This window comes from Cyprinus carpio, chromosome B10 (assembly GCF_018340385.1).
Source record: "Cyprinus carpio isolate SPL01 chromosome B10, ASM1834038v1, whole genome shotgun sequence".
NCBI classification, from domain to species: domain Eukaryota; kingdom Metazoa; phylum Chordata; class Actinopteri; order Cypriniformes; family Cyprinidae; genus Cyprinus; species Cyprinus carpio.
Window position 1 is genome coordinate 7,351,338 of NC_056606.1, and position 16,215 is coordinate 7,367,552.

General features: G+C 36.4%; 1 protein-coding gene across 1 annotated transcript in view; it reads right to left on the reverse strand.

The window, feature by feature from the left end:
• The window catches only part of mtrex (Mtr4 exosome RNA helicase), a 30,695-nt gene that overhangs the window by 9,656 nt on the left and 4,824 nt on the right, over positions 1-16,215 (reverse strand). Inside the window, exons 8-19 of the mRNA XM_042732295.1 lie at positions 15,145-15,269; positions 14,818-14,916; positions 14,359-14,476; positions 13,287-13,418; positions 10,727-10,806; positions 8,039-8,149; positions 7,086-7,187; positions 5,069-5,194; positions 3,067-3,217; positions 1,387-1,559; positions 1,179-1,247; positions 715-843 (exon numbers count right to left, since the gene is read on the reverse strand). Coding sequence (XP_042588229.1) covers positions 715-843; positions 1,179-1,247; positions 1,387-1,559; positions 3,067-3,217; positions 5,069-5,194; positions 7,086-7,187; positions 8,039-8,149; positions 10,727-10,806; positions 13,287-13,418; positions 14,359-14,476; positions 14,818-14,916; positions 15,145-15,269 — 1,415 coding nt within the window. The remainder of the gene's footprint in view (positions 1-714; positions 844-1,178; positions 1,248-1,386; positions 1,560-3,066; positions 3,218-5,068; positions 5,195-7,085; positions 7,188-8,038; positions 8,150-10,726; positions 10,807-13,286; positions 13,419-14,358; positions 14,477-14,817; positions 14,917-15,144; positions 15,270-16,215) is intronic.

The following is a 16,215-nucleotide window of genomic DNA, read 5'->3' on the forward strand; positions in this document are numbered from 1 at the left end:
CGGTTTACTGTTTAACACTGTAGCCACGCCACAAGGATACGTTTTTTACGTGTATTTACACTTTGGTTTGAAAGCAAACAGTGCATCAGTGCAGCGCGGCTGACACAGAAATGTGTACTGCTCAAAATTGCCAAAAATGGCGCTACGCTGATTTGGAGAGACACAGAGGAGAGGAATTGTTGAATAAAGTCATTATCTTTGTTTTCTTCATGTACAAAAAGTATTCTCATCGCTTTATAACGTTACGGTTGAATCACTGATGGCAGATGGAGTATTCTGAAGATGCTTTTCATACTTTCCTGGACCTTGACACTGTTATTTACTTGTAGTCTATGGGACAGTCACAAGCCTCCTGGTTTTCATCCAAAATATCTTAAATTGTGTTCCGAAGATGAACCAAGCTTTTATGGGTTTGGAACGACATGGGGGTAAGTGATTAATGACAACATTTTTCTTTTTGGGGTGGAGTATCCCTTTAACACATCTCTGGTATGTGTGGCAGCAAGTTAATAGTGAACGCTGTATTAAAACACAAATGAAACATATATACATTCGGGTTGCATGTTTTATAGCTCTGGGCTCTGTTCTCAGTTTGTTTTCGTGGCTCCCTGTACATGGTTGAGGTAAGCCATGTTTCAACATACATGCAAATCTAGGCTGGTGTGGCATTTCTAGGTCATGTTCGCTATCAAATTCCCAGTGTCACTCTCTCACCTGCATCTCGCCCTTTTCTCCTGGGCCTGCTGGTTTGGCTGCCTCCGTGGCTGCGTTCTTCACGCTGTCTTTGCTGCAGTGGAGCAGAACCTCCACCACAAATAATGGGTCAGCATCCCCAACTGCAGCCTACAACACACACATTACATTTTTTTTTCTCCACCAAAAACAGTCATAATCCAGTTTTTCAAAAAATGTCCACTTTACAAATGAAGCAGTTCAGGTTTTTGTTTGCTGCTGGCAAATTAATAACCAAGCGCTGATGTATTCGTGTCATCATGACTGATGTCAGAAACCCAGAGAGGTTCAGAGTGAGTCATTCACTTGGAAGTCTTGAGTTCTGTGAGTCACAATGTAATAGAAACATCTATCTCATAAGATGAAGTAAAATTTGATTCCTCAAAATATATGACCCTTTGTAATACATTGTACATGAGTTTGGCACAAAGAGCATCTGGCAATACCTTGACATTTGTCTTCTTTTGGAAATTGACGACTATACCCCAACCGAAATCCAGATCTTCTTTTTTCACCTGGATATGAAAAAACCAAAGAGTGTTTAGCATTTTCAGTGTCTCAACAAACCAAGCCTGTGACGGCTACACCTTCCGACAAATCTGTATGAAACATTAACTGTATGTGTGCGCACAGAAAGAGCTGCTGGACACTTACCCTGACCAGTCTGCCCGGCTGCAGGAAAGGCAGGCAGTATCTAGGTTTGTGAATAAACTCCTCGATTTCTTTGCCCAGTTTGGCCAGCTGCTGACGGATCTTGTAGTAGGTCACCACGCTCTCTTCATTAGGGATTCGTATTGCATTATACTCCTCCTCCAGCTTTTTCATCTCTGTGGGAATCACAGAAACAGAAATTAAGATAGAAATGATAGAAAGAACATCCAAGTAGTTCTGAAAGCAATGACAACCCAATAACTGGTTACATGTGCAAGCAAAGTCAGTTTTAACTGAATTTTAATTGTCAAGTCATTCTAAACTAGGGCTGCACGATTATGACAAAAATCATAATTGTCGATTATTCCCTTGAAATTGTAATTGTGATTATTAATTACGATTTCACAATTTTACAATGAATGATGTTTATACCATTGTTTGATGCAACGGCATGCCGTATTTTTATATGAAATAAGCTGAAAACACTAACTGAAAAACTTTGTGCTTTTCTATAGTATTAAGCCTCAAATGTCAACTATACATCGGATTGATTTCTTCTTTAAATTGTAAAAAAATATATAAAATGGTATTATAGTGTTAAACTAAAACTAAAATTAAACCAGTGGAAAAACCATTAAGATGTAGAAAGAAAAGAAAAAAGCATCTTAAGCGTGCAGAATAACATAAGTGGACTTTGAACGATTAATTGCCGCTTTGAACGATTACGTAATTGTGTCATGCATAATTGAAATCGCAATTAGAAATTCGACTGTGCAGCCCTTTTCTAAAGCCACAACCAACAGGCTTTTCTACCAAACGCAAAATATTTTGCAGAATGTTTCCTGCTGCTCTTTTCCACAGATAATAACAATGGTGAACGAAAAATTTAGGGCTGCAACTAACGATTTTGATAATCGATTAGTTGACCAATTATGTTTTTGATTAATTGGATTTTAAAAACAATTTTTTTTCTTTTTTTATTGACCAAAAAAAAAAAAAAAAAAAAAAAAAAAAAAAAAGCCTTTCAAAAACAGCTTGAATTCTTGCTGGCATTGTTTAGGTACTTTTTTGACTGTAATTGGGCATCTGGAAAAATCACTAAGTGCTTGACTATTTTTTCTGCCTTTCTTTCATAGACAACAGCAATAATCATATTAAAGCTTTAGAAATAGCCTACTATTGTTACTAAAGAGCTTACACAAATTGGAGGAATAACTAATAGCCTGCCGCTCATTCAGATTTAAACTTTACGCAGACTGTCAGGGCGAGCCTTTATCCAAAAATGGAAATGCTTGCCTAAATTTGTGAAATTTACAGTTAAGGATATGACCGTAAACTGAAAGTTTTTGCGCTGAGAATGCACACACATCTGTCAAACTGCCTGACAGGGCAAACCATTACACTAATACGTTAGTTTAAAGCTTAAAATCAAGAATACTCATGTTTTGGACAGCTTGGTTCACGTACTTCTACCGCAGCATCTCATTTCATTTCTTCCACTACTTTTAGATGCATTTGGTCCTTAGAAATGCATAATTCAGTGCTGTAATTTGACTGTACCTGACTAATCGATAATGAGAATCGTTGTCGATTATTTTCATTATCGATTAGTTGTTGCAGCCCTAGAACAATTACAGAATTTTAACTATGAGAAACATTCCTTTAAATCATAAAAGTTCTTACTCTCCACAACACCAGGCACGGCTCTATAGTGCTGGAACTGGTAGAAGGATTTCTCCAGCATGTACTCTGGGTTGATCTCCTCCACGCGCAGTAGATTGAGCACCATGTTGTAGGTCAGGTGGAACGCACTGTTCAGAGGATCCGCCGAACCCTACAAGAATAAAAGATGCTACTGAATAAATCATGAATATGACATTGATCCAACACAATCCACTGACACCCATATGGTGCGAGGAAGACGAGGGTAAAACGCTTTCTGCAACCATAGGGTCTGGGCGATAATCGAAATCTGTCAAAATGGTTTAAATGTATCTTCAAACTATGTATTAAATTGCAGGGTGCTGCCCGGACGTAAAAAAAGCATGAAACCATGACCTTTATCCAAAATGGAATGCTTTGCAAAACGTGTGAAATTTATTACGTTAAGTACAGGGACCCGTAAACTGAAAGTTGTTTTGCACTGAGAATGCACACATCATTCTGTCAAACTGCCCCTGACAGGGCAAAACCATTACGCTAAACGTTAGTTGTTTTCAAAGCTTAAAATCAAGTCATTTTTGGGACAGCTTGGTTCACGTACTTCTACCGCAGCATCTCATTTCATTTCTTACTCCACTACTTTTAGATGCACTTTGGTCCCTAGAAATGCATAATTCAGTGCTGTAATTTTGACTGTACCTACTAATCGATAATGAGAATCGTTGTCGATTATTTTCCATTATCGATTAGATGTTGCAGCCCTAGAACAATTACAGAATTTTTAACTTGAAACACCTTTCCTTTAAATCATAAAAAGTTCTTACTCTCCACAACACTCAGGCCAACTGCACTATCGTGCTGGAACTGGTAGAAGGATTTCCCAGCATGTACTCTGGGTTGATCTCCTCCACGCGCAGTAGATTGAGCACCATGTTGTAGTAGGTCAGGTGGAACGCACTGTTCAGAGGATCCGCCGAACCCTACAAGAATAAAAGATGCTACTGAATAAATCATGAATGTGACATGAATCCAACACAATCCACTGACACCCATATGGTGCGAGGAAGACGAGGTAAAAGTTTTCTGCAACAATAGGGCTGGGAGATATCGAATACTGTCAAATGGTTAAATGTATCTTCAAATTTATGTATTTGTTCTAAAAAATGGCTTAGATGTTTTTTTTTCCTCAGAAATCATAATTTCACCTAAACAGCCACTACATTCCGGGGGGTAAAATACATGTTTTTTTGGCAGGGTTCCCCTGATAAATTTTGCACTCAAGGGGCTAAAAATACGTTTATGGGGTCGCTTCAACCGGCAGACATGAAAAACAACCTGCGGCAACAGAGTTTAAAGTTCATGTTTTGCGGAATTGTTAAAGTTAATAGAATTGTTATTGTGATATATTATTTAATTGTTTTATCTTTTTTGTAATTTTAAATGTCTTTTGAATATTAAGATGTTTAAAATAAAAAGCTTGTGCATGGCAAACACAAATAGAAGAATATAATATACAACAATCAACCACTGAAGCCTTTTTTTAAACGTGTCTAGAAATCTACTAACCACACGAAGAGTAAGAAAACCACACAGCTCAGCTATTAATCAACAGGTTTTGCAACAAAGAGCAGGACTTAGAGGAGAAAATTGAGAATTAATGTCATGGCTTTCCTAGTATTCTCTTGGAAACTTTACAGCAGAACCAACAATTCAAATTCAGTCAGGAAGGCATTGAGCAATACTTTAATGGACCCCAAGCAGAGATGGGATGCTTCGGGGGGGGGCAGAACCAACAATTCAAATTCAGTCAGGTATGGATTTGTCTATTGTTTAATGGTGTATTAATGAATTGGACGGCCCCTTACAGAGGGTGCCAAAGCTTAGAGTGGGGATAAGGGGTTTAGGATCAGAGACTTAGGATCAGAGAGTTTTTGCGTCAGTGTGAACAAAACATGGAGAACTGCTTAAAAGAACAGTTCACCCAAAAACTAAATCAGTCATCATGTTCGTTTTGGAGCGTTACCTTCAGTAACTGTTTGCCCACCGCGGGGCTCATCTTCTCATCCACCATGAAAATGACTATTCCCCTCTCGTCCATTCCTCTTCTGCCAGCACGTCCTGACATCTGGATATACTCTCCGGAGGTGATCTAATGTGGAGGGTTGAAAAAAGAAAGAAAAAAGAAAATAATTTCACTTTACTGCAGCATTTGGGAAGGGTAGAATGTCCTGAGATGATGTAATATTGTTTGTTTTTACTGCAGCATTTGGGAATTGTTTTTTTACAAAAAAGCAATAAAATGAGAAAAAGAACGTGAAAAGAAAAAAAAAAAACAGCAAAAACATCTTATTGGTTAAAGATAACTTACCATACACCGATTTTTTTTTGTATATGTGCATAATTTTATGGCAAAAACTGTTTTTGCATATCTACTACAAAAATCTATCAAATTATACTGAATAAGTCAATATATGCAGTTTATAGTAAAACTTTTTTACAATAAACCAACTTTAAAAGAAGAATCCCAAAAGTACGGTGCACCACATTCATTAGATTATTTAAATAATGTTTCTTTTTGTTATTGGTTATTTACTTTTTGTTCCATTTTATTTATGACCTGTAGTTAATGAAATATGGCTATGAAACTGTAAAATCACCAGGGACCAATTTTGATGAATTGTTCAAAATAAAACCAGAAATGGGTATTTTAAGAATGTAAACAAGTCAATTTTAATGTCATGTTAAATGGATGTCAAATCACTTTCCCTACCTGACTGCATTTACTTGATCAAAAATACAGTATAAGAGTTAGAGTTAAATATAATTACAAGTTGTCCAGTCTTCAGTGTCACATGCTCCTTCATGTTTTAGGAGCTCAGGAAACATTTCTTATATTCAATGTTGAGAACAGTTGTGCTGCTTAACATTTTGTGGAAACTGTGATACCCTTTTGTTGACTCATGAATATAAAATTTGAAAAGAAAGGCATATATTTGAACTAGAAATAATTGGTAACATCAAAAATATCTTTACTCTTACTTCTGATCAATTTAAAATTCTTTCTGGTCACACTTTATTTTAAGGTCCAATTCTAGCTATTAGCAAACCATTAACTATGACTTTTGCCTCCTAATTTGCTGCTTATTAATAGGTAGTAAGGTAGTTGTTAAGTTTATGTATTGGGTATGATTAGGGATGTACAATATGATCATGCAGATTGTGCTTTATAAGTACTAATAAACAGCCAACATGTGGCATGTTAATAAGCAACTAGTTAATTGTGAGATTTGGTCCCAATACTGAAGTGTTAACTTCTTTCATTTTTAAATCTTATTGACTATACTTTTTTGAATATATGTGTATTTTTAATTTTAGATTTTTGTCTGAGTCTCTATTTTTTTTTTTGTTTTTTATTTTTAAAGAAGTTGACGTGCATAATGGTGGTAAAATCACGGCAAGATATGGTTGTTAATAGATTTTGTTCTGAGGAAACAGCTGCAGTTGCCCAAACGATAAGGTTTCCATCTGAAAGTTCCTTACTGGTACGGCTCTGATAAATCACAATCTGGCACCAGCCTCAAACAATGTAACTTATCAGCCCATTGGTTTCGCAAATATTGTTTTTGCCTGATAACCCCTCCTAACGTTCCTCCGCTATATTCCAGCAACCCGCCGCTGACCCCAGATCAGTTTTATCTTCTATTGACTGCTAAACGTCCCAGAGAGGGGTTCAGTGCCTGCGATCGGTTAGCCAAAACCTTGAGCGTGCGTTTTCTGGCAGACTCATGGATACCAGATGTTCCTTACAAAACGTTTTAGATGGCAGCTTCCATCGCTCACTCGCTCTCTGCCAAGGGCCTCTTTTATTCACAACAGCTTGAGTCATTGCCTCACACTCACGCAAACAATACGTGGCAGCTTGTTGTTTGACCCCGTGTCCTCTCTGTGCAGCGATGGACGAAGACACAAGGAAATGCATTTGGAAATTTGATTAGCAATTACTATGAGAAGCAGGACAGAGGATAATGTTTGCGATTTACCCAGCGGAAGTCTTTGCCGTCAAATTTGCGTGCACTGGTGAAGAGTACGGTTCTCGCAGGCATGTTGATTCCCATGGCAAACGTTTCTGTAGCAAACAAGGCCTAAAGAACGACAGAGAAAAGATGAAAACTTTGGCAAAGATACTAGTGAGGTGTCTTAAAGTGGCAGTTCACCCAAAAAACTAAACTTTTTGGCTCAAGTTCAAACCTATATGACTTTCTTCCATGAAACAAAACAAATTTTGAAGAATAACCTGGCTGCTAAATCTTTTATCAAAGTAAATGAATATAATGATGTTATTTTTGCTGCAAACCCAACCAAAATGTATTTAAATGCACACACATGCATACACAAGTAATATTAGTTGATACAATGGATATCTGAAGTCATGCGATCATTTTGTGTGGGAAACACAATTCACTGTATTGAATATACAAATGAATTAACTTATATAACTTTGATGTCAATGGTGTCTGGACACAAAATATGCAAGACCCTACTGATATTTGCCATCAAATAACATTAAAATGGCCTTTTCTTGGAGCTTCTGCAGAGTAAATAATGACTTTATTTCCATGTTCCTCACACAAAGCTAACATATGACATCAGAAGACTTGGAACATAGATCATAGAAAACATGGGAACGTAGAAAATTCTTATTTGTGCTCCATGAGAGAATTTCATACAGGAAAAACAAGAGGGTGAGCAAATAAAAAGAACTAAAAATAAACAAACAAAACAAAAACCAAACAAAAATAAAAACCAAACGAAAGTGAATGTTTAAAAAAAACAAAAAACAAAAACACCAAACAAAACTGACATTGATCAAAACAAAACACATGAAAAAGGTTGTCAGTTATGAATGACTCAATGTTCAGTCAAGGCGAGAGTGTTTATCCAACATTACACACAGGTGCTTCCAGTCGTTTGAGGGTTGCTTGAAGGATCTCACCTTTATCAGCCCCTCAGAGAACAGGATCTCAATGGTCTCTTTCAGGATCGGGAGGAGGCCGCCATGATGAATTCCAATTCCTCTCTTCAGCAACGGCAGAACATGCTCCACCTGTTGAGAAACAATCCCAATTAATCACACAGCTTCAGAACTCTTCCAGGTCACACTATTACTGTGTTCACAGCTCAGTCAGATTAGCATAGCGACCAGCTTAAAGTCCTATTAACACCAAGACCTCAATTTTTCAAGGCATGAACAAAAAGTACAACATGAAATGGGTCTCTTTGTCTACTCGACCTTACTTCTACGGAATACAAGTCTGAACTAAACCCTACCACACGATGAGAGTGATTGGTAGTTCACAGCTGTGTTTTGGAAAATGTGTGGAAAAGAGCATCTTGGACATTCTACTAAATTTCTCCTTTTGTTATACACTTTTTTTTTTTTGGTAAATTAACTCTAAAACAAAGCATATTTATTCAATATTACATACAGAGTCTAAAATACTTTTTTTAAGAAAATAAGCCTTTAAAAAAAAAAAAAGCAATGGATCTAAATGCAAGGATGGCCCCAGGGACAGGGTCCCTAAAAGCTTTCCATAAAAAACAGGTTTATGAATGTATAGTTGTATAGTTGTTAATGTTATGTGGTTCTATTTTAACTGCATGTATCTTGTTATAATAATAATAATAATAATATCATAATAATAATGCATTTATAATTACTATTAATAATAATAAATTGTTATTAATTATGACATATGAACAATATTTTTCTCTCTTTCTATAATTAATGTTGTTATGTTATTAATGTTAATATATTGTTTTATTTTTTTATATTTTTACAACAGAATAAAATTCAAATCTATAATTTCTGTGTCAGGGAAGTGAAAATATCCGCAAAGGCAAATCTGGGTCAGCAGCGTAAGGAGCTCAGAATAAGCTCGCAGAAATATGTTATTGAGAACAAACAGACAAGGGTCAAGTTGAAGGATGGTCCGTTCCTCATAAAGGCAACATTTACACAAACAGCATATTTGAACTAGTTCTGTAATCACTCATCCACCAACAGCAGGAGTTCTGATGGAGGATCGGTTTATCTTCACACTGACAGAGCAGCAGCATCCATGAAGACTATCTGATCTGAGACCAGCACCTCTATGAGTACGAGCCAAATACTGCTGTCCTGCAATGTGGAAATGGATGACAGCATTGTTGAGATGTAGAAGTGGAGGAAATATGGTGTAGGAGTAACAGGAGGACCCGAAGAGAGAGTGGAAAGTTTTACAAGCCTCTTGAAACCATTTTGGGATTTGCTAAAACACCCAGTAACCTCAAATAGGTTTAACACGCACTGCTTTTGGACTTTACTGTGGTTTGTGCGGCAGACCTTCAATTACCAACAGCTTACAAGATTAAGTGAATATTTTGCTAAAACAGAAAAACTTGCTAAAAAAAAAAAAAGTTAAAAAAAGATTACTAAAAAAAAAAAAAGTACTGGATGTTATTAACGGAAGACTTTTAACATCTTAAAAGCTAAACGTGGTCCATGTGGGAAACATTTTAGGGTAGTCAATAAGATGAAAATAGATTTATTAGCAACTCTGAGTTTGGTGTAATTAAGTACCATTTAATTAAAAAATGTCACCCAAAAATGTGGTAACATTTAAATTTTTATTGCCTGGTTAGAGTGCATCCCACTGGACAAGGACTTGCATTTCACAATATCCCTGTGCTGCTGTTAAAAGACTTTTACCATGTTTTTCAGAATAAGAAAAAGGTTTTAAATTATTTTTAAATCTTGATGTTGTTCATGCATAGTTAATGTTTTAAAGGAAAGCACAGGCTGTTTAAGTTGGCTTATTTTAAAAACATTGATGAAATGATTATAAATATAAATGCCATGTATGTGTCATATGATAAAGAAATGTAGCTGACCCAAAAAAATAGAAATATGTGGGAAAAGTATTTACCATTAGGCCGTCTAATATGTAGATGATTTTGTTTATGCATCTGAACAGAATTGGAGAGATTTAGCATTACGTCACTTGCTCACCAGTGGATTCTCTGCAGTGAATGGGTGCCGTCAGAATGAGAGTCCAAACAGCTGATAAAAACATTGCAAAAATCCACACCAATCATTAAGGCTTCCATTAACGTGTTTAGAACTGGACTTTTGGACTGTTTTCACTTGTAAAGTGCTTGATTGTGCATATTTCTCTCCTGATTCTGACAAGATGACTTTTTCACTGGAGAAAGCATTATTATGGACAGAGTACTCATATATTAGCTGGAAGCAATGGTTTGAAGTTAAAAACATCCTAATGACTGGAGTTGCGTCAATTATTGTTATGTTTTTATCAGCTGTTTGGACTCTCATTATGACGGCACCCATTCACTGCAGAGGATCCACTGGTGGGCAAGTGATGCAATGCTACATTTCTCCAAAACAATTTCCTTGATAAAACAAACTCATCTACATCTTTGACATCTTTTGTGCGAGTGAGAGAGAGTGAAATATTTGATTTATTTTATTATTGTTAATGTGATCAAAGTTCTAAAATTTTAAGGATATTAAGTAAAGTTATTAGATTTTTATGGTAACTTATGATAGTAACTTAAATCAGTAAACTTATTTTATCATTGACAGACCACTTAATACAACATTGCACAAAACACAGAAGTCTACCTGTGGCAGCTTTTTGTCTTCATCAGACAGGCAGTCTGTGGCGTTGTTGAACACTTCTTCCACCAGTTTCTTCTCATCGTCTGGAGTTGGACAGAGAAATTAGAAATCAAACATCAGATGCACACTGGAATACTTCAGTGTGCAAGTGTGTCAGCTTAACGATCTCTGAAACACAGCCAGCATAACAAAGGTAGGTGTGTGTGTGTGCTTTATACAGATGCTCAGAGGACTTTTCATGATTGCTTGAAACACACTACAAACCAGAGAGATATTTAGTAGTCAACATTTGAAGTGGATCAAGAAAGTTAATCAATGTTGTCCTAAGACAACAACACATTTTGGTTTTAGGTTTTGATCCACTTCAAATGTTGACTACTGTATATATACAGACAGTTTGGGCAGCGTACAGGCTGAGATGGACAAAAATAAAACATTCATAAAGTGAACTGGGGAAAGGGAGAGCTACCATTTTCTTGCTCCAAACTGAGTCTAGAAACAATGTGTGATGAAGGATTAGAACATCTCTATTTCTGCCTGCAGCATGTGACGTAGTCGTATCCCAGAAGGCACAGTGCATTCAAATTCACAGCATAACAAAATACAAACTAAATATAGAACAACTGTTTTCAACTTGCTTTGCTTAAGGTCATCAAATTGTGACCCAACACAATGTCAACAATGAACAATAAGGGTTTAAAATAAATTACTGAAGTCTATTAAAATAACAGCAGTAAGCGCTGCCAAATTTTGTGCAATTAAATAAATGTAACTTTGTTTAACATCATTAATGCATATATTCCAGGGTTATTCAATTAAAACTGAAACTAAAACCACACATACAAAAAAAAAAAAATATGAAATATTGTAATATGTTTTATTTAAGAAAGTTGTTTAATATAATAAATTGTTATATTTCAGTTTTTTTCTTGGGATGATTTAATACTTTTATTTTTTTTTTTTTTGTTTATAATCATTTAATTCGGTTCAGTGTGATTACTTAAAAACTGATCATTAATAAAACATTCATATACACTGCCAGATGTTTAAGAAAACTTAACTTGTATTCTTTAGGCAGTAAAATTAGTAATAATAAAAAAGTCTTAAGATGTTATGGTGTTTTATATATACACAACAAATAATCTTTCAGAAGCATTTAACATTTCATGTATGTATTAATTCACAATTATTATATCTTTGTGAGGTTGTACCAAAATTATTATTATTTTTTAAAAACCTGACAACCTTTCCAAGTCAAAGTTTTTAAACGCTGATATTTTAAGAGACTAAATGACCTCTGCAGGGTCTGTTTATTGGTCGTACCACATGACTTTGAATTGGTAAATGTTTTTTCTTACAAAAAAAAAAAATACTGAAAACAAACTAAAGCACTTAAAGTAATCTCGCTTTTTGATATCAGGCCAGTTGTACCACCTTGACATTTTGGACTTAATCCTTCTCCCAAGTTTATTTAGCTATTTTATGCACAACCATATGGTTAGGTGATTTTATTGTTTGCATTTAGCATTGTTTTTTCTCTTCCATCAACAACAGAACAGACCAACCAGTTGAGAACTAATGATACAGATTAATAAAATCATCTGACTATCCCAATATTGCCACAACATTACTTGAGACCACAATATCTCTGCAGTGAACACTGCTTAAAGAACTCCTCAAAAGATTGGAAAACCAACTCCACTTTTGCATGCTGGAAATGATGAAAATGTTCTGGAAACCCTGTATAAAATCACACTTATGATGACATGTGCTAAGATAGAGCCAATGAAAACACTCTCCCCACCTCAAGCAAGACTCGCAAAGCAGTAACAGCTGTGCGTATTTCTGCTAGTGCGGTCCGAAGTGCTCACACGTACACCATCAAAGGCCAAAGACTTCTAGTCTTACCGTGCACGCTATTGCTCAACCAAAACATGTTTAAAAATCCACAATAATGCAACGCTTCTGTGTGCACCACATCAGTCACTTTAAAAACAGTCCAATTAGGTCTTGCTAATCAAAGCAGTATGTGGTGACACTTTTGAAGACAGTTTAAAGTTGTGCATGCTGTCCGTTTCTCTCAAAAGGAAACTGAAGGCTTGACACGTCAACAGACTTTGATTCTGAAGGGCCACATTCATGCATTTGGCTCTGTAACAGATTCTGTTTCAAACAGATGAATATTTAAAAAAGAACTCCCAGTTTCAAAACTGAAAAATCCTTCAAAAACAGCCCGAAGCTGAGCTCGTTTATTTTTTCTGACATTTTTGGCCATGATTTGTATTTTATTTAATATCTTTGTAATTAAGAGGAACGATAAATCATCATTGCTCCCATATTTGAGCAATGAGAGTGAGATAAACCTAGCTCTAAATCCAAAAAAAAAAAAAAAAAAAAAAAAAAAAAAAAAAAAAAGCCAAAGAAGACCAATTACATTCTGCCTCTTTCCAAGGATTAGTTTAACCAAAGAATCAGTCCTTGCAGGTGTGACTGAAAGACGAAAGATATCCATAAGAGTAAAAGTCTTAGCAAGGAGCATTATTAATTATTATAACATTAATACCTGTGTTGAAATCCAGTTTAGCCACCTGCAGTGCATAGGCCTCACATTCTTTCTTACTGAAGCTGAAGATAATCACCGGCTGGAAGTTCCTTTCCATGATCATCTTCACAATCTTAAAGACATTGGATGGACCTAAGAGAAAAAACAAACAGAAGCAATTTTTAATACAGCATTTAGCATGTTCCCAGCATCTAATGCACAGGCAATTCCTCTTTGGCACAAGAGGACCGTGCCAAAAATACAGTATAAATGTGTGAACCTGTGAAATATTATTTTTTTATAAGTTTTAACGTCGTAATAAAATGACTATTTGTTTTTTATTTTTTTAATACAGCTCATAACTCTACAAATGCAGGTGACATTTAAAACGACTTAAATACTACCGCTTTTGTGTGTGTGTGTGTTTATTTTAACTCATTCATTTATCAGTTATCTGTGAATCCCAATTGTAGATACGGCTGACAGCGAAATCCAGGGAGAGGAAGTTCATTTAATTTTTAATAAAGCTCAACTTCAGCATTAGCTTAAAATGCAATGATAGGAAGTTAATTTACTTTTAAATCAGGCTGAGCTTCCCCTTGATTTAAATAACTGAGGATTACGCTTATAGTTTGGGAGCTTTATATCAGCACAAACAATCAACAGCTGACTTTTTGTGCAAAAATGGAAATCAAATTGGTGTAAACAGTTCCATATCGATGACTCAGATCAGTCAATGTGCACAATACACAGCAAATCAATGAGAGTCCATCAAAGGTTGACCATTTCTCTGAACTAGTGACTGAATTGAGGGCTTAGAGCCCATCACTGCACAATCTTACAAAATTTAACCTTAAAATGAACATGGAACAGTTAACAACCCATTGTACTTGCGAAATCTGATATTATTTCCATGTGAAACAGGATATTAAACAAATTAAAATAATAAAATGATGAGTCCAACTTTATTTTATTCATTAGAAATTGAGTGGATCTTGAAAGTGGGCGTCAGATGCTAGAATAGAGCAACTTTTTTTCTTGGAAAAATACTGATTGTGTTATTTTGATTTCATGTTGAGAGTTGAATACTAACCTTTGGTTCCACCCTTTCTGCCTTTGGGGTCCCATTTGCCCCCAGCGTTGCCACTCGAGTCCCCTGCATCCCTCAGGACCTGCATTGCTGTGTTAAAATTGTCTTCTCTGAACTCTCCCTGACAAGAAATACCATTAAAATATGATTACATAACTGCAATGATATTAGGAATATTTTCTTAAACTTGATCAGCTTGTTGCGTTGGTTGTGGCTTGGAAGTTATGCAACACACACACACAGATATTCCAGCTTTCAGAATCTGTGTTGAATTACATCTAGACGTGCCATTCTTGAAATAACAGTTCCAATACTACACCCCTGACAGATAATAGAACACAGATTCCATTCTGTAACACAGAGGAGGGCACACACCCAAGATCATTGGTGTGTGTTTAACCTTCATCTCTGATGACAGAATAAAGGTATTAATGCAGCTTTCCAAAGTATTCAGCTACTTACGTTCTCATCCACAACAAGGTGGAGTCCATCACCCCCTGCTGGAAAGACGTAGTGCTGCAGAGGAGTGGGGCGGTAGTCTGTGTACACCACGTGGCAGGGCTGCAAGTAAACAAGCAACTTCTGTTATGTGCATTTGACAAATTTTCATTAGTTTCTGTTTTCAAATTTCTATTTAGCTGCAATTTATTTTTATTTCAGATTTAGTACTTCTTTCAGTTTAAAAACTGGATGTTAGAACACTGCTAAAGTAGAGGTTAGTGTTTTTGAGCAGGCATTCAAGGCTGTTGTTAGGTGGTTACGAAAGTGTTTGCTAGAGTGATGATGCACCTGTTTGTGAAGGTGACAAATCCACTCGGCAAACTGTCGAGCGTTGGGAATGGTGGCGGACAGGAAGACATGATGCACGTTGTCCGGCAGTAGGATGATGGTTTCCTCCCAGACCACTCCACGCTCTGCAGGTCATGTGACCCAGAAAAACAAACTCAGTGACAGCTAACATACAAAGAACTTATATGCACGTCACAATGGCCACGTACACAACCGCATTTATATATGAGAGTGTAGTCTCAGCCTCAGACGTCACGCCCATGGACCATTGGCTAAACGTCTGATGCATATGAGAAACACTTCAGGAGTGTCGAAGTCGTCGTCGGATTGGTTGAATTCTACAGGATTTCTGCGAGACGTGTGTGTCGCCTTCTTTAATGTTCTGTCCGGAAACAAAGATGCCGTGACGCCAAACCCCTTTATAAAAAGAAGAAAGCCGTAGTTTTTTCTTTTGTGACTGTTAGGGCTTGTGATTATTAACTAAACGCTGGAGTTTCAAAAGTATGTGAAATATTTAAAGTTCGTGGCATAGAATCTTTCAAATACGTCCGAGAGTTTAACACACCGGTCTGTTATTGTGACGACATTTCCACGTGACGCTGAATGAAATGAACTGTGAATGGTTGTTTGACATGTCGGTCAAATAGCCTCATGAGCAGGCCTTGGCCAAAGAAAGCTTCTATGAATTCCAGACCTTCAGCCATCAGTCTGAAGGTCTGGCCATGCGAGACTAATACGAGTGTATCTCCTGAATTGCAGTTCTGTGCATGTACAGAACAGAACGACATTGTAACCACAGCAGCGTTTTTCCATCTTCAGTGTTTGGTATCTGCTATTATTGACCAAAGTAATATTACAGCAAACAAACGGAGCTGTCATCAGTTTGTTTCTGTTTGGAAGGCCGCTTGGCAGAGTGTGCTCTTAAAGGGTTGCCATCTTCACTTATTAGAAGCAACACTTTTTAAGCATCTTTTGGCTCATAAAGCGATCCAATTTATGGAGTCAATAAAGTAGAAGCATTTCCAGGATAATGTGGTTTGGATTTAAGTTTATTATGGGCTTGATCTTATT